Source organism: Lipotes vexillifer, unplaced genomic scaffold (genome assembly GCF_000442215.2).
Source record: "Lipotes vexillifer unplaced genomic scaffold, Lipotes_vexillifer_v1.1 scaffold1643, whole genome shotgun sequence".
Classification (NCBI taxonomy): Eukaryota; Metazoa; Chordata; class Mammalia; order Artiodactyla; family Lipotidae; genus Lipotes; species Lipotes vexillifer.
The window spans coordinates 214787-233153 of NW_006784879.1; the positions used below are offsets into that span (position 1 = coordinate 214787).

Here is an 18367-nt window from a genome sequence, read left to right on the forward strand (position 1 = left end):
GAGCTGCTTGTTGTATCAGTATCTTTTTGATTTTTTATTCAATTTTTAAAGGTTACACTCCATTTATAGTTATTAGAATATTAGAAATATTGGCTATATTAGAAATATTGGCTATATTTCCCATGTAGTACAATACATCCTTGTAGCCTGTCTTAAACCCAATAGCTGAGGTATCAGTATTTTTAAAAAGCACCATAGGTAATTTTGAAACATCAAATTTTGAATACCACTAAGTGACTCGTATTTCAAGTGTCTGGATTGCTAGCTCCTCTGTGAAGTAATACCACTGTTTCACTATATAGTAATTTCATTTCCAATTTCATTTCCATTGTACATTGACTTTGTACCATGGGACAAAGTCAAACTGAGGTCATGTTGTAGAGCTATTTTTGTGGTACTTACAACCACAGAACAGCTCCATGGGACTAAGGTGGATTGCTTTACACCCAGTTCCTCTGAATGCTGGACATATTGAAGGGACAGGACCACAGGTGTGTTAAGTGTGTTCCAGCAGCCACATGGGAAAATTAGTCTTGCTATATCAACATCCTTTCTCATAATTAAATACCACAGTCTAATCATATTCTGAATATAACCTTGGCACTGGCATTTCAATAGTGCCCTTCTATTCCCATCCCAACCCCGAAATCATAAACATAAACATTCCTGAATTAAGACCATCAAGAAGGCCCTGGTTATGTCATCATTCATGAGTTCTCACTCACTCCTGCATATGTTTGCCCATTTGGGCAAATATATGGTGCTGTAATTTTTCTTCCAAACTCCAGTTCTTGGAGAATGATAAACATAGGATAAAACATTGCTCTAAGATGAACTATGGAAAAGTTCCAAGGATTTGTATGTAATCTCAATCAACATAAAGTGATGATTTTGACAATTTCTTTTATGAATGCTATCAGCAAACTACACACACTCTCTCTCTCTCTCACACACACACACACATTTTCTTTAGAGTTTTAAAAACAAAAAACACATAAGTAGAAGGAAGGAAATAAAAAGATCAGAGTAAGAATCAATGAAATAGAAAACAATCAATGAAATCAATAGAGAAAAACTAATGCAACTGAAAAGCAAGTTCTTTGAGAAGATCAAAAGAATTGATAAACCTCTAGCCAGACTGATACGGAAAAGAAAACAGAGAAGAACCAAATTATCAATATCAGGAATGATATTCTACAGATATTTAAAGGATAACAAGTGGATACTATGAACAACTTTATACCAATAAATATGACAACTGAGATGAAATGTATAAATTTCTTAGGAGACACAAACTACCAAAGCTCACTCAAGAAAAAAAATATGAATGTATCCGTATCTATTAAAGAAACTGAATTTGTAGTTAAAAATCTTCCCTAAGAGAGAACTCCAGGCCCAGATGACTTCACTGGAAATTCAACCAAACATTTAAAGAAGAATTAACACCAAGACTACATAGAATTTTCTAAAGAAAACTGAAAAGGGGGGACTAATTCCCAAGTCATTCCATGATACCATGAATGCTCTAATACAGAAAGCAGATTAAAACATTTTAAAAGACAGAGAGAAAGAGAGAATTACAGCCAATAAATCTCATTAACATAGTTGCAAAGTTCCTTCACGAAATTTTAACAAATGAAATCCAACAATATATAAAATGAGCAATACATCAGAACCAAGTGGGGTTAATCTCAGGAATGAAAGGTTGATCTAATTGAAAAATCAATAAAATTTACCATATTAACAAAAGAAAAAAGAAAAGAAAAGCACACAATAATCGTATACAACAATAATTCCTAATACAAACTTTCAGCAAACTAGGCATAAAAGAACTTCCTCAACCAGATAAAGGGCATCTATGAAAACCAACAGCTAAAATCACACTTAATGGAAAAAGAATGATGCTTTCTCTCAAAGATAGAAGTAAATCAGGAGTATCTGTTCTGGGCTTCCCTGGTGGCGCAGTGGTTGAGAGTCCACCTGCCAATTCAGGGGACACGGGTTCGTGCCCTGGTCCAGGAAGATCCCACATGCCACGGAGCGGCTGGGCCCGTGAGCCATGGCCGCTGAGCCTTGCGCGTCCGGAGCCTGTGCTCCGCAGTGGTAGAGGCCACAACAGTGAGAGGCCCGCGTACCGCAAAAAAAAAAAAAAAAAAAAAAAAAAGTATCTGTTCTCACCACTCTATTCAGCACTGTACTGGAGGTATTAGCCGGTGCCAACTGTCAGGGTTTCAGATTTGATTTTTACCCTACTTACAAGCCAGTAAGTTAGCCTGTTGCTGTTTCATGAATGCTGGCAGGAGACAAGAGACTCCTGGGTCAGAGACAAAGGACTTTATCATTCATGGCACAGCAAGGACATTAGCATCATGTTTGCTTAGATTCCTTCTTTCCCCAAAAGTCCCACAGGGTGACACGGAGGGCTCAGAGAGATGCCTGCACACACAGTGGGTTGCTTACGGAAAAGGAACTGTTGAGCTTAGGTAATATGATTTTCATAGTAAATGGTAAGTAAGCCTGCTCTTTGTTCAGAAGGTGAACATCCCATCATCCCACAAGGCTGCTCAATGCAAACATAACCCTGAGAAGTAACCTGGGTGAAGAGCAGTCACAGCACTGAATTCTTGGCATACCCAGCAAGACATGTAGGAGTGTGAAAGACCCGTGAGGCATGTCTCCCAACAGCAATAAGGCAAGAAAAAGAGATAAAAGGGCTTCCCTGGTGGCACAGTGGTTAAGAATCTGCCTGCTAATGCAGGGGACTCGGGTTCAAGCCCTGGTCCGGGAAGATCCCACATTCTGTGCAACAACTAAGCCCACGTGCTAAACTACCGAAGCCCACACGCCTAGAGCCCGTGCTCCACTGCAGTGAGAAGCCTGCGCACCACAATGAAGAGTAGCCCCACTCACCACAATTAGAGAAAGCCCTCATGCAGCAATGAAGACCCAAAACAGCCATAAAATAAATAAATTGATTAAAAAAATTTTAAAAAGAAAAAGAAATAAAAGGCATCAATATTGAAAAAGGAAGAAGTAAAACAATCTTTATTCACAAACACCACAATAATCTACGTAAGTAATGGTAGAATCTATTAAAAAAAATAAGCTGCTGGAACTAACAGATGAGTATAGTAAAGTGGCAGGATACTAGATCAATATGCAAAAATCCATTGTTTTTGTACCTATCAGAAAGAAACTATTGGAAATTGAAATTTAAAACAATACCATTTATAATAGCATCAAAAAAAACATGAATTACTTGGAAATAAATCTTACTAAAGATATATAAGACCTGTACACTGAAAGCTACAACAAAATACTACCGAGATAAATTTTAGAAGACCTAAATACATGGAGGAATATAGTTTTCTTGGATAAGGGACTCCATTTTTTTAAGATGTCAATTCTTGTAAAGCAATTATACTCCAATAAAGATGTTATAAAGGGCTTCCCTGGTGGCGCTAGTGGTTGAGAGTCCACCTGCCGATGCAAGGGACGTGGGTTCGTGCCCCGGTCTGGGAGGACACCACATGCCGCGGAGCGGCTGGGCCCGTGAGCCATGGCCACTGAGCCTGCGCGTCCGGAGCCTGTGCTCCGCAACGGGAGAGGCCACAGCAGTGAGAGGCCCGCGTACCACAAAAAAAAAAAAAAAAAAAGACGTTTTAAAAAAAAAAGATGTCAATTCGCCCCAAACTGATTTATAGATTTAATATAATCCCAAAGAAAATCTCAGCAGGCCTTTTTGTAGAAACTGAGCTGAGTCTAAAATTCATATGGAATTGCAAAGAACCTAGAATCACTAAAACAACTTTGAAAAAGAACAAAGTTAGAGGACTCACACCATCTGATTTCAAGTCTTACTATAACAGCCTCAGTAATCAAGACCGTGTGAGAGCAGCGTAAGGATAGACAAATAGACCAAAGGGAAAGGATTAAAGGGACCAGAGTCCAGAAATAGACCAACATTTATGTGAACAACTGATCTTCAACAAAAGTGAAAGCCAGTTCACTGGGGAAATGACAGTCTTTCAAACAAATGATACTTGAACAAGTAAAAATACTATACATAATGGGAAAAAAAAAACTGATCCACATATTGCTTCATACACAAAAATTACCTCAAAATGGATCATAGACCTAAATGTATAACTCAGAGCTATAAAAACTCCTAGAAGACATAGAACATAGAACATCTGTGACCTTAGGTTAATCAAGGATTTATTCAATATGATACCAGAATGATACATAAAAATTATCCATACTGATAAATTGAACTTCATCAAAATTTAAAACTTCCACTCTTTGAAAAGCACTGTAAAGGAAATGAAAAAAGAAGCCACAGACTGAGAGAAAATATGTACAAATCACATATATGATAAAGGGTTTGTATTCAGAATATATGAAGAACTCTTAAGAAAACAACTCAATTTTTTAAATGGCAAAAAATTTGAACTGACACTTGAACCAAAAAGATATATGACAGCAGACAAGCAGATAAAAAGATGCTCAACATCTTTAGTCATTAGGGAAATGCAAATTGAAACTACAAATGAGAAAGCACTACAAATTTATTAAAATGGCTAAAAATTAAAACGCTGACCATGCCAGTGTTGGGAGGATGTGGAGGAACTGGAACTCTTACACAATGTTGGTGGCAACGTGAAGGGGTACAACCACTTGGGAAAACAATTTAGCTGCTTCTTAAAAAGTTTACATACATATTTACACTATATACATCCATACACTTACGTACATACAATTCAGCCACTCCACTCCTAGATATTTACCCACAGGAAATAAAAGCCAATGTCCAATCAAAGACTTGTAAATAAATGTTCATTGCACCTTTGCTTGTCGGCCAAAAACTGGAAACAACACAAATGTCCATCAGTGGGTGATGGATAAACAAACTGTGACGTAGTCATACAATGGAACACTACTCAGCAATAAAAAGGAATGAGCTATTGAGACATGCAACAAAATTAATCAGTTTCAAAATAATTACACTGGCTAAAAGAAGGCAGACAATCAACAGTACACATACTGTATGATTCCACTCATATGAATTTTCAGAAAATGCAAACTAATCTATAGTGGCTGAGAGTAGATGCCAATAGATGATTACGAATGAGGAGGGGCAAGAAGGAATGTTTACTAAGATGCCTGAGAAAACCTTGAAGTGTTAAGTATGTTCAACATCTTGACTGTGGTAATGGTTTCATGGGTCTACATGTCAAAACTTATCAAACTGTACACTTTAGTTGGCTGCCTGTTACTTATAGTTCAATAAAGCTGTTGTTAAAATCTACAGTTTATTAATACCAAAAGATTCACTTATCACTCTACTCCCAGAAAGATCTTACAGATCACTGTAGAATAGTTATGAAATTTTACTGCTATAACTTGTACAACATCTCTAAGGAACAGTACTCTCATGTTTACATGGCCAGGTAACATAAGAGCTAACTGTTCTTTTCAAATTGAGTTATGGAGAACGTGTTTCCCTTATCACAAATTCCCGACCCCCTCCCACCTAGCCCCTGTTCAGTCTCTCATGCAGAAACTTCCATTTTCCCCTACCTTGTTTTTCCACATTATCTCAAGAAACTTTCAATAGTGAACCAAATAGAAGGTATTAGCTGGTTTCAGAAACTCAAGAAAGGTTCTGACCTTGCAGTAATGACAAACAGGTTATTCACACCCACCTGAGTTGGCTTGCTGCACAGGACACCGTGAATCTCCAGGTAGCTGAAGGTTACCTCGAGCTGCAATTGAGGGAGGAGGGGGAAATAAAGACCTGTAATGAGGGTTTTAAAACCTATAATTCAAAGTAAAAATGCTACAATTAGAAACAGTCCAGTGCAAACAAAACATTGGGCATCTTCTGAAGGTAGGCTGGTTTAATATCTCCATACATTCAATACAACATGACCTTGATCTATCATATTTCAGGAAAAGCATTATTCACTTTCCCAAAGGGCTGAAAGGAAACTCCAAGTCTGACTTTTTAAATTTCATCCAAGGACAAACCCAATGGAAAGTTTCTGTACTTCTACTCCAGTATTTATTTACTGAGAAATGAATATATGAAGGGAGCCATCTAAATAGACCTTTTTTTCTCTTATTTCAAGATGTTGCTTCAGCAAATCAGATCAGGATAGAGACAGTGTTTGTTTTCCCTTCTCTCTAAACCCTTACCTCTTTGGGTTACCCTCTGACCACTTACTGGAGTCATCTTTCCTTCCACTGCCTTTCATTAAAGTTCATATTTTGAATGGATTTAAAAGAATATAATATTTAGGAATTTTAATCTGTGTTTCAATGAAACACACATAGTTAAATAAAAGTCTTCTCTCTCTCCCTGTGTATATACATAAATGATGATTTATTTCCCTTCCATTTTAATAACAAGTGTCCCTTCCTCGCTTCTCCTGTAATTAGCATTTCTTTTGCTTCAAAATACTTCTAGTCTCACACTCATTGCCTATTTTTCCTGGAAAATAGCCACTAGTCTTTCTCCCAGTTTTTCAGTCTCTCATCTCAGTACAGTCACAGGGCCTGGTACTAAAGATAATGAAGAACTGAGTTGGACCAGTTTATTTTACCCTCTCGCCTTAAAACTAGAAATGTGGGGACTTCCCTGGTGGCGCAGTGGTTAAGAATCCGCCTGCCAATGCAAGGGACACGGGTTCGAGCCCTGGTCTGGGAAGATCCCACATGCCATGGAGCAACTAAGCCCGTGCGCTGCAACTACTGAGCCTGTGCTCTAGAGCCCGCGAGCCACAACTACTGAGCCCACGTGCCACAACTACTGAAGCCCACGCGCCTAGAGCCCGTGCTCTGCAACAAGAGAAGCCACCGCAATGAGAAGCCTGCTTGCCGCAACTAGAGAAAGCCCATGCGCAGCAACGAAGGCCCAACACAGCCAAAAATAAATAAATAAAATAAATTTATTAAAAAAAAAAAAAACTAGCAATGTAATGGAAAAAGAACCCATTCAGAACCAAACCCATAGGACCCTTAGTTCTGCCTGCTGGTGTTATGTTGTACCTTTACACATTTGGTTAGATACATTTTAGAACAGAGAACCCCTGAATCCCCAGTATGGTGATGAGGGCTGGAGGTAGAAAGATAATTCATTCTTTCGTCATTCACACAGCCAACGAGTAGAATTTATGCAAGGCCTACTGTGTGCCAGGACTGGAAAGAGGAATGAGACATTTATCGTGTCCTCCCATGGTTACATGTAGCATCGGGGGCACATTTTAAACATTCCATTAGAGTGGACGTCTTCTTACTTATCATTATCAAGATCTATACTTGGTGGATTTTGTAAAGTCATTTCAAGCAGGGAATCATTTTCTAAAAACAGTACCTCTCTACCTTCATTTATTTCAAATTAAAACTTATAAACATATTTTCATCTGCTAGCCTTGGACACAGCGCCAAATTTTCTTCTTTGAGTCAAGTCCCATTGTCAGGCCCTCCAGTGGCATTTCCTCTGTGGACCACACCCGTAAATGCAGGACACACGACTTCCAACTGAAGTTCTTTAAAATGGAGTGAGAGCTTGAAGACACTGGGAAAGCAATGTGAGGGCATAAGTTCTCTAGATTATTATGTTCCCCAGCCCCCCAGCCTTTAACAGTTGTCCAGTCCTTAACAAGACAGCAATTTTTTAAAGTGAATTATTTTACCAACATTCAGTATTTCACAGATACTCTCTCCTTTTGCAGCCTATTTCATTGATATGTAAAATATCTTTTTAAAATTTTACTATTGTAATTATAACTGCTATGAATAGGTTTGGAAGCAAACCACTGACCCTTGGTGGGCATCTCATACAACTGGTGGGAACAGGTGTAAACAGCTACACTCTCTTATAACCTAGCGGCTCTGAAGATGCAGCTGGCATCAGTCAGTGTATCAGGACTAGCATGGGCAGCTTTGGTCAATTTGGCTGGGGGAGGTTAGTTGGAGGTCAGTTAAGATGCTTCTGCTGCACCTCAGTGCTGTCCCTGGAATAAGCAAAGTGCCAGGGAACCAGGAAAGCACTGAGACATTCCAGCTAGGCCCTGAAGAATGACTTCAAGTGTGTCAAACAAAGGAGTAAAAAGGGAAATCCAGGCAGAAGAAGAAGAATTTGCAAAGGCAGAGAGGCATTCAAAGAACAAGGGCAAGACAGAAACGAGTAGACCCTGCAGTGTCAGGGATGCGTAAGGGGGACAGGCTGAGTATGCGATTCATCGGAGCCCTGGTTCTTATCAATGGTGAGAAGGGGAGACATGGAGACACACTGACCGACATCACAGCAAGTTTCAAGCCATTCTCTCTAATCTCACCCATGGCTCTTTTTAACAGGCCTTTATTCTCAGCTCCCACCACTGACCCTCCTGACTCCAGCCCACCCGGAAGACAGTTTAAAGAATGTCACTGGGCAGGAGGGGGCAGGGGGACTAGTTAGGAAGCTGAGACACAGGCAGGCTGCAGGAAGACCTGAGGACATCTTTAAGAGAGAACCACAGGGCCTCCCTGGTGGCGCAGTGCTTGAGAATCCGTCTGCCGATGCAGGGGACACGGGTTCGTGCCCCGGTCTGGGAGGATCCCATGTGCCACGGAGCGGCTGGGCCCGTGAGACATGGCTGCTAAGCCTGCGCGTCTGGAGCCTGTGCTCCGCAACGGGAGAGGCCACAACAGTGGGAGGCCCGTGTACCGCAAAAAAAAAAAAAAGAGAGAGAGAGAGAGAGAACCACAGATACAAGTGATCAGTTAGATAAGAGGAAGGAATCATCCAAGGCCCACCTCTACCCTCAGCAAGACAGTCCCCACCCAACAGGCAACAGAGCGAATCTAAATGTGATTATGTGATGCTCCTTCGGGAACTCCAAGTGTTCCACATGCAGCAACCCATGTCACGATTGCCCCTCTTTCTGACCAATTTCCCGAGGTCCACAGCCTCCTACTCAGTCCTGGGCCCACATCTCAGCTCCCTAAACACACTGTGCTCTTGCAAACTGCTAAACCTCTGACCAGCAGGAGACCCCTTTATCTGCCTGGTTGACGCAGGCTGATCCTGCAGCCCAGCTTCTCTGTAGACCCTTCCCTGATTTGACAATCACCCGCCCCCCTCATCCCCCCTTCTGGAGGGAATGGCAAAGTTCTATTTCTTCATCTGCGTGTGACTGCAGAGGTATCTGCTTTGCAATTAATCACGGTGATATACATTTCTATTTTGTGCATTTGACTACGTATGTGGTACATTCAACAATAAAAGGACAAAAGAAGAAAATGTTTAATTAATCAGCCCCCAAAGAAAAGAGAAGAAACCTATGTGAAAATCGGGGCTGTTGTACGCTACTGTTCTGAATATAATTATTTCCCCAGAAAAATGTCATTGACACCGGTTCTGCTTCTTAGCCAAGGTGCGCTGAGACACATGAAAACCAGCCTTCTGCCGGCAGGTCACTTTGGAAGAAGATCTGCCTTTATTTGTGATGCTGACAATATCAGAAATCAGCACCAATGTCCAAACTACCCTAGCCAGGCCGATGTGAGATGTTATATACATCTTGGGATGAAGCTGGGCCTTCCCTCAGGGGCAGAGCAAGGAGGGGGCAACAGAAGGGAGGCAGATGACTTCCCAAGAGGTAATACACCTTCTGCTGTGTCAAAACATTTTTAATTAGGGTAAACATATCTTTCAGGAGCCTTCTACTCAATAGGCTGCTTGACTATTTTCTCAAGCCCATAAAATTTCCTTCCACAATTAATTTTTCACCAGTGGGATAATGGTTAACACTTCCTTATATCCTGCCTTCGGGTACTTTAGCATATCGGTAATTTAGTCCAACACCATTTATATAATGACTGATTTCACTTATAACACATTATAAGCATAAAGACTCACTTTATATTATCAAAAGGGGTGGGCTAATATAAAGCCTCATTCCTCGGAGAAACTTTATAAAATTTAGCATTTGTATGATCAGAAAGAAAAAAGGCAGTATGGCCTTTGACTAGCAAACAGTGGGTTGGTACCTTCTCAAAGTTCAACAAAAATCATGCAAATCATTAGTTTGTCAGTCCTACCAGGTCCACTGCATTACAGCACCGTGTCCAGCACATAAGTAGGTATTCACAAGACAGTGGCTAAATGTTGTATTTTAAGAAGAAAGGACTGAGAAAATGAGCAAATAACACTGCAGCGCAAACATAGGAGCAAGGCTGAAAGCGTCTCCCAAACCTTCCCCATTTTCCTGGGTTTGTGGGCAGGTGAGTTCATATCCTATAAAATCAGTCAACACCTTTCTGTTACCATAAAGAAAATAAAAGAAGCAATTATGATGCCTAATTCATGAGCTATCAGTTCAAATGTTAATTTGCACCCTATACCCAAGGACATCTTATGGAAAATGTTAGATCTTTTAAAGAACCAAGTGGCACCATGTTATTTTTTATAGACAACACCAGAGTCTGCCCATGAAAGAGGGCTAGGTGGCTACATTCCCGGTAATGCACTCTGTAGAGTTATGAAGGTTATTTCCCACGTGTCAAAGCCTTAGAAAAATGGGCCGTTACTGGACCCAAAGAAATAAGAACTAGACTTGAAGAAAGTGTAAACCCTGCCCCAGCTGAGAGAGAAAAATAACTGAAATCCACAAGCCTCGGGGATATGGAACATGAAATGCTTCGCCACTTTTCTTGGGATGCCTTTAACACAGAGAGGGAACAAAGGAGGAAACGTTTAGGTGCTTTCTGGGGAGAAGGAAGTTCTCTTTGCTCTGCAAAGAGAACTCTGGACACATTGGCCTAAATCATAAGTCTACGCAATTGAGGAGCGAATGCATTTTGCAGAGTGTGTGTGTGTGTGTGTGTGTGTGTGTGTGTGTGTGTGTGTGTGTTGGAAGGAGGAAACTCTTCAACACTTACCTTGGTGGGGATTCGTGCTGTGACAAGGAAGGCTCGGCATGATGTAAGCACCTGTAAGACAGAAGCAGCCACATCAGTATAAGTACCGAAAAGTGAGCTGGTGGGCTTTGGTGTGACCCGCAGGACTTTAATGATACTGAAGCCTCGAGAGGCTTGGTTCCTGACATGAAAGAAGAATAAGTGACCTGGGAGAGCTTGTTGGCCTTGTAGGATTATTAGCTGTACTCTTAAGAATCACTGTATGAAGAGCCGTATCAAACAAATCACCTGCAAAATCCCAAGACGAGCAACCAGTCAGCAGCCCAAAGGAGCCACAGATTACTCCAGTTGAGTAAGCAAGACAGGTGTCTGAGATATTAAAATACAGATACCTTATCCATAGGAGGAGCCTCACTATATCCACAGCAAACAATGAAGAAGCCAAGTACTCATTCACACTTTCCAAATTACAACCGCCACCCACGTTTGCCCTCTTGCCTCCTGTTCTCTGTCCACTGGCCGATAACATTTACATAACGCACAGGCAGCAGCACAGGCTACTCTCCCAAGAAGTCAACCCCGACTTGCTTCTCAGCTATGCCTCTCTCAGTCCTAGAGAGAACATTTATCAATTCCAGTTCTCAGCTAAGAACATATAGATAGGCCATGGGGTCCCATATGCCTATAGGCACCTCTTGCCCAGCAGGGGCCCTTGTGAATACAAAGGGGCTGGAACTAGTCTGAACTCCTAGTTCCTACCTGGAGCAGAGATCCCAGTCTATCAACCTTAATGTCTAAACATGCCACTCTGCAACCCGCAGGTCCGGGCAGGCCTCGGGGGCCTTTGCAATAAAGAAGGCGGACTCCAGCACTTCTCAAGTTCTGATGGGAGACCTGTCTTTGATTTTCCAAACAACTTGCTTGTCACTAAGTTGATATTTAGCAGATGATACGTATGTGCTAGTCTAAGAATGCTAGATTTAAACACAACTTGAGAAATCATAAGTCAAGGACACTGAGGCCCAAGTTGCTACAGCATTTATCCAGATTCAAGCCAGGACTCATCCTGTTCATTCACACACAGAAGGTGAGTCCATGGGTGTGCCTGTAGCCTGCTCTGTGCCTCTCTTTAGGCTCCCAACTCTAAACAGAAACAGTATATTTTCTAGATAACTCTTCTTTGAATAATCAGAGGTCACTGCTACTGGGAATAACTCAAGTCAGGACCCTTTATGAAACAGATGATAAAGAGAGGTAGCCCAACACTGGCTGGGAGAGTCTGATAAGGAGCAAAGGGAAGGCAGAGAGGGAGGGGCACAGCCCATTGAAGACTTTCCACCCAGATGCCTTCAATCACAGTTATTCAGGGGATCCTTTTCCACCTGCGTTCATTTTTGCTACTTGACTTTAGAGGTGATGTGCTCTAAAAGACCATCATTAATAAGTGACTTCTAAAAGTGGAGTCAACAAAAGACATCTATATTTGAATATTCTTAGGCCATGAACCACAGTTCTTTTCCCAGAGGAATGATCCTTACTTTTTTTTACTCAGGCCCTTCAGAGACGGGGCGGGGGGGAGCAACAAGCAATAGAGAGGGGAGAGGTGTGTAAGAAGTGGGGTCAGATGAGTGAGTAGCCCAGAAGTAGCAGGACTGGCTACATAAACTGCAGGGCCCTTTGTTCAAAAATTATGAACAATTTTAAAGACAGTGACAGAAAGCATTTACCCAAGCGTAGGGCCCTTCTGAGAGCAGTGCCCTGTATGCCTGTACAGGTCACATGGCCATGAAGCCAGCCCTGAGTAGTAGCTACCATTTATCAAGTGTTCCCTATGTGCCATAAATGGGCAAACATCCTTGGATGCACTGATTCATTTAATCTTCCCAACAACCATATTCTCTATCATTATTACCCCCATTTCACAGATGAATAAACAGATTCTGTGATATAACCCAAGGGCAGGAGTAGGGTTCACGTCTGTCAACTCCAAAGCCTATGCTCTTCACCATTAAGCTACCTTTACACATTCTAACCCAACCTTGCCTCCTGGTCTCTAGCCCCTGGCAGTTCAGTTAGATTTGGGGTAGAAGGGTGAGAGTCCAGGGCCACCTGTGACTGGGAAGGGATTCACAAAGCTCCCAGCTCAAACAGTATCTTCCTCAACATCCCAGTAGTTTAAAAGATTCTCTTTTCAAATCCAAGAATGGCCCGGAGAGCTAAATTTTTCAAGTCATCTACACTAGCCAAACCTTGACTAAGACAGCAGTACCCAGGGAGGCTGAGTTTGGCTGCCTTTGGGGAAAAGGCAAGAGGCAGTTTTGTTGCGTGAGACACATAGGGTTCAGTGGTGAACATCAGACAGCCAGAAGAGGCCTGACAGTAATAGAAAGGGAGATAAAAGGGGGCCAGAGACAGGCATGGCCGGTGTTCTCATTTGCTTAGGTCTGGCAAACAGGTTACCTGTGACTAAGTTACAAGATCAGGACTCATCTTAAAAGATGAAAAATTTGCCTTCTCTGAACTAAGACCTTGTCCCACAGTACATTTTTTTAAATTGAAGTTTAGTTGATTCACAATATTGTGTTAGTTTCAGGTGTGCAGCACAGTGATTCAGTATTTTTGCAGATTATACGCCATTATAGATTATCACAAGATAGTGAGTATAACTCCCTGTACTATACAGTATATACTTGTTGCTTATCTATTTTATATACAGTAATTTGTATCTGCTAATCCCATACCCCTAATTTGTCCCTCCCCACTTCCCTCTCCTCTTTGGTAACCACAAGCTTGCTTTCTATATCTGTGAATTGGCTTCTGTTTTGCATATACATTCATTTGTATTACTTTTTAGATTCCACATCTAAGTGATATCATTCAGCATTTGTCTTTCTCTGTCTGACTTATTTCACTAAGCATAATATTCTCTAGGTCCATCCACGTTGCTGCCAATTTCATTCTGTTTTACCGCTGAATAATATTCCATTCCACGGCACATCTTGATGTGGCACCCTTTCAAACACTGCTCCTCCTCCAGGGGAAAAGGAAAAAAGAAAAAGAAGGAAATAATGCTGACAGTCGTGATGACCAACATGGCTATAGGAAGCCAGACTCCTCACCTCTTTACATATGGTTGACCCTTGACCAACTTGGGGCTCAGTCTGCATATAACTTAGAGTGGGCCCTCCATACCCACAGTTCGGCCACAGCTGAGGATTCAACCAACCACAAACCATCTAGTAAGTACTATAGTCTTTAGTACTGAAAAATATCTGCATAAAAGTGGATCTATGCAGTTCAAACTCGTGTTATTCAAGGGTCAATGGTACAATGGCCGCACACACGTTTCTTTCTTCCAGGGGTACTTGTATGATCAATCCCTGATTTTTCAAGAATCTTAAGTCCACAAAACCTTTACACAGAGGTAAAATAAGAGTCAAATCATAAAACTCACATGCCAGAGAGGACTCAATATCAATCACCTAGTGAAAGACCCCCTTAGGGTTTATAATCTGAGAGCAGATCCAAAGAAACTCATCTCATAGATAGTTTGTGCCGAAGCTGGACTAGAAGAGGCAACTCCTTATTCCCAGTGTATTACCTTTTCACTCTCTCCTCAAACAGCAATAAGGGTCAATGCCAAAAGCCCCAGACAGGAACACATAGCCTCTTCAGTAGCCAGAAAAATATGTTTAGCTCTGTGAACATTCCCTCAAAGGAAAATTGGTCCTACAACATCCAGGATCATTTTACAAGCATAGTAGTAATACCAGTCAATACATGTCGGGTACCATGTTCTCATAGGTTTCCATACATCATCTCCTTTAATCCTCACAGCAGTCTATGGGCTAGATACTATTATTAATCTCATTTTAAGAAGAAGAAACTGAGACACACAGAGAGTACATTACTTGCCCACGTCACCTAGCAAGTAGGTGGCAGAGCTGGGATTCAAACCCAGATAGATGGTCTGGCCCCAAAGATTGTGCTAATTACTTATAAGGGCTCTCAAATCTCACCTGTCCAAGAACGAGCTTCCTCAATAGTGTGCACACAAGCAAACACATATGAGTCATAGAGCTTTAAAGCCAGAAAGAAGCAAACAGGTAAAAGCATCATCAATAAGATGATGGATATTTGCATATCATAAGAACAAGGACCAGTATCTACTGTCTGTCCAGACCAGTGTCTGTCTGTCTCTGTTTCTCTCTGATCACAGGTTAATCTCTGTGAGTGTCTATTTGAATCTGTCTACTTGATTCTACATGTGTATCTCTCAGCTTATCTGTGTCTCTCCTTGCCTGTTCCCCACCTCTCCCTCCAATCCCTTCTCTCTGCTATGTATGGCCTCCGCCATCCCCACCATGCCCCAACCCATCTTCTCATTCTCTTTTCCCTCCTCTGGCTCCCCACCCCCTTCACTCTGCCCCCATTTCCCAGTGCTTTCTCTCTGCTAATCACTGAGAGCTTGTATCTTATTTATGCCCATTGCAAAACAACAGGCACCCATCACAGAAGAAATACTGCGTTCTCAAAGAGTATTTCATTTGGAACATAGTCACAGAGAAACTTGAAAAAACCATGAAATAAAAATGACAAGACACCTTTTGACATTATTATACAACGAGCACATCAGTAATTAAGTGATTACAAGGTCCCCTGGGTGAATCTAGTTACTAAAAACTAATCTCAGGGCTTCCCTGGTGGCGCAGTGATTGAGAGTTCACCTGCCGGTGCAGGGGACACGGGTTCGTGCCCCGGTCCGGGAGGATCCCACATGCCGCGGAGCGGCTGGGCCCGTGAGCCATGGCCACTGAGCCTGTGCGTCCGGAGCCTATGCTCCGCAACGGGAGAGGCCACAACAGTGAGAGGCCCGCGTACCGCAAAAAAAAAAAAAAAAAAAACTAATCTCAAAACAGGCACCCACATAACTGACACACAGCAGCAATCTCCAGCACGAGGCGCAGGCTGGCCTTTCCGCCCATTTACAAGTGTCACGTTTTGCAGAATAACATCTCCCACAAGCAGCCAAGGCATCAGGTGACCTACCTGACTTCTCTTGATCTGCCCTCCTGGAAAGTCACCAGGGGGTTGCTAGGGGCCACTGACAAGGTATTAACTGGCTCAATATATTTTTTAAAAGAGAGGAAAAAAGCCCAGGGTGTTCACACAGATTCACCTTTCGAGTAAAGAGCAATCTCTTGACCATATGTAGATACATGAGGTTCTAATGATCACTTCTGCTTTCACTCTGGCAACAACAGCGCTCACAATCTGTGGCCCTGCAAGCCAGCTCCCTTTCTTTGGAAATATTTCAAAGGCCGCGTAGGTACACAGTTTCCTTCAGAAGCTGGACACAGGCCAAAATCATCTGGTTGAAAAGAGACACACCCAGGCTTTGAAGGCAGAAGCTTTGTGCTGGCTGGTCCCCATTTCTGGTGATCAGCTCAGATCCCCAGAGGCATGAGGACTGTTCTTAGAAAGCCTTGAAGGGGATGGAGCCGAAGGGATGAAATTCTCCAGTGCTGACCCTGCCTTTCCCAATACCATGCCCACTTGTGAGCACAAGAGCGTAGCAATGTTTTGAAGCGAGTGTGCAAAGCTATGAATGCTACCATTCCAAGAATTGTGCTTTTTGTTTTATCAACCCAAACTGGGCCAATAAATGGGGCCACATTCATGCTGGGAATCCCAAAGAACTCAATCTCCTAGCTTTCCTGTTTGGGGCCAAGATGCCCTAGGATTTGTGGCCTTGGAGATCTTACACACACACACATGGCTTCTAGCAGGTGAGGGGGGAAATCACGCAGGAAAACTCCTCTTTGATTAATCAGGAGGTGTTTCCCGGCAGTGTGCACTACCTTGGTGCTAGGGATAGCAAGCATCTTCCTTGCAAGGCGACATCTTCATTTCCAGTTTTAGCTCTGAGAATCTTGTCTCCCAGAAACTGAGACACTTGGTTGCCCTACTTGCCGGGGTTTTGGAATCAGGAAGACAGATTCCAATTCTGGCTCTGCCGCTTTCTAGCTGTTTAACGCTGACAGAGTTAGTTAACTTCTCAGTTTGCTCACCTGTAGAACAAGAATAATACTGCTGGGCAGGACTCATCTAATACTGTTGTTTTAAGTAAAATACAAACGTAGAAAAAGCCCTAGCCCAGCACCCAGACGTCTCTGCTGAATATATCAAAATAATTGGTGTGAGAGCATCTTAAATTTAGATTCCCAAAGTAAGATTAACATCTATCGAATTTTTAAATAATGGCTTTTGTCAACAGAACAAAACAAACAACAGCAAAACAGAAACAATGATTCTGAGACATCTCCTAGGCTGGCATTTTCAGTTCAATATATATACCTTTAACCTTGAAGGAGAAAAATTTTCTTGCAGAGTTAAAAAAACAGGGGTTGGGGGGGGAGAGCATTAGGAGAAGTCTGTGTGCTGAGCCAAGGAACCTTAACCACAAAGGGCAAGCTAGAACTTCCCTCCCACCTCCTCTGCAAGGCCCATTCTTCCAGAAGAGTCTTAGCATGCAAACCACATTTTCAACCTCTATAATGAATTTCCTCTCCCTTTCATTGAAATGCAAGCAGCAGCCTGGTTCCCTCTGAGGCTTCTTGGTTCAACTTTTTGTTTTTTGTTTTTTTTTAAACGGTACGCGGGCCTCTCACTGTTGTGGCCTCTCCCGTTGCGGAGCGCAGGCTCCAGACGCGCAGGCTCAGCGGCCATGGCTCACGGGCCCAGCCGCTCCGTGGCATGTGGGATCTTCCCGGACCAGGGCACGAACCCGTGTCCCCTGCATCATCAGGCTGACTCTCAACCACTGTGCCACCAGGGAAGCCCTTGGTTCAACTTTTAACTTCAAAATTTCACTTGGAAACATTTATAAAAATCCTCCCTACTGTTAAGACTCATAGCTTAGCAGAGAAGCCTAAATTTCCTTATGGAAATGATACAAAATGAGGTCGGTCATGGAACCCTCTCATGGCACACTTACTAAAAACAAAAGTATCTGTTTCACCCTCTTATAGGACTCCATTACCTAAAGCCTACCGCTGCACAGGCAATCCATAAATTCACGGCCCCTAAATCCACATTCTCTCCTGCACATTACCAAAAACTCCTTTCCTGTAAAACTGGGCTCTTCATGGCAACCATTCGACCAATGGTCTTATACCACCCAAATGCTCTCTAATCTGCAAGCAAACTAAATGATGAGCGCCATTTAATACGTTTCCCCTCTTCCAAACCCCCAGACCTCATTAATCCAAGACACAAGCTTTGGGGAGGGAGAGGGGCAGGTGGCGAGGACTGTTAGCGCCACTGTGGAGAGTTACGAGTGACAGATGCTAAGGGACTTGTGCAAGGTCACCCAGAAAGTTGAGGAAGAATAAAAAGCCCCGGGCTTCCCTGGTGGCGCAGTGCTTGAGAGTCCGCCTGCCGATGCAGGAGACGCGGG

At 42.5% G+C, this 18367-nt stretch overlaps 1 protein-coding gene across 2 annotated transcripts in view; it reads right to left on the minus strand.

Moving 5' to 3' along the window:
• CARMIL1 (capping protein regulator and myosin 1 linker 1) overlaps positions 1–18367 on the minus strand; it is a 333075-nt gene that overhangs the window by 195836 nt on the left and 118872 nt on the right. For both annotated transcript variants that reach the window (XM_007457010.1, XM_007457009.1), the window contains exons 3-4: positions 10930–10980; positions 5706–5765 (exon numbers count right to left, since the gene is read on the minus strand). In XM_007457010.1, the coding sequence (XP_007457072.1) occupies positions 5706–5765; positions 10930–10980 (111 nt within the window). The remainder of the gene's footprint in view (positions 1–5705; positions 5766–10929; positions 10981–18367) is intronic.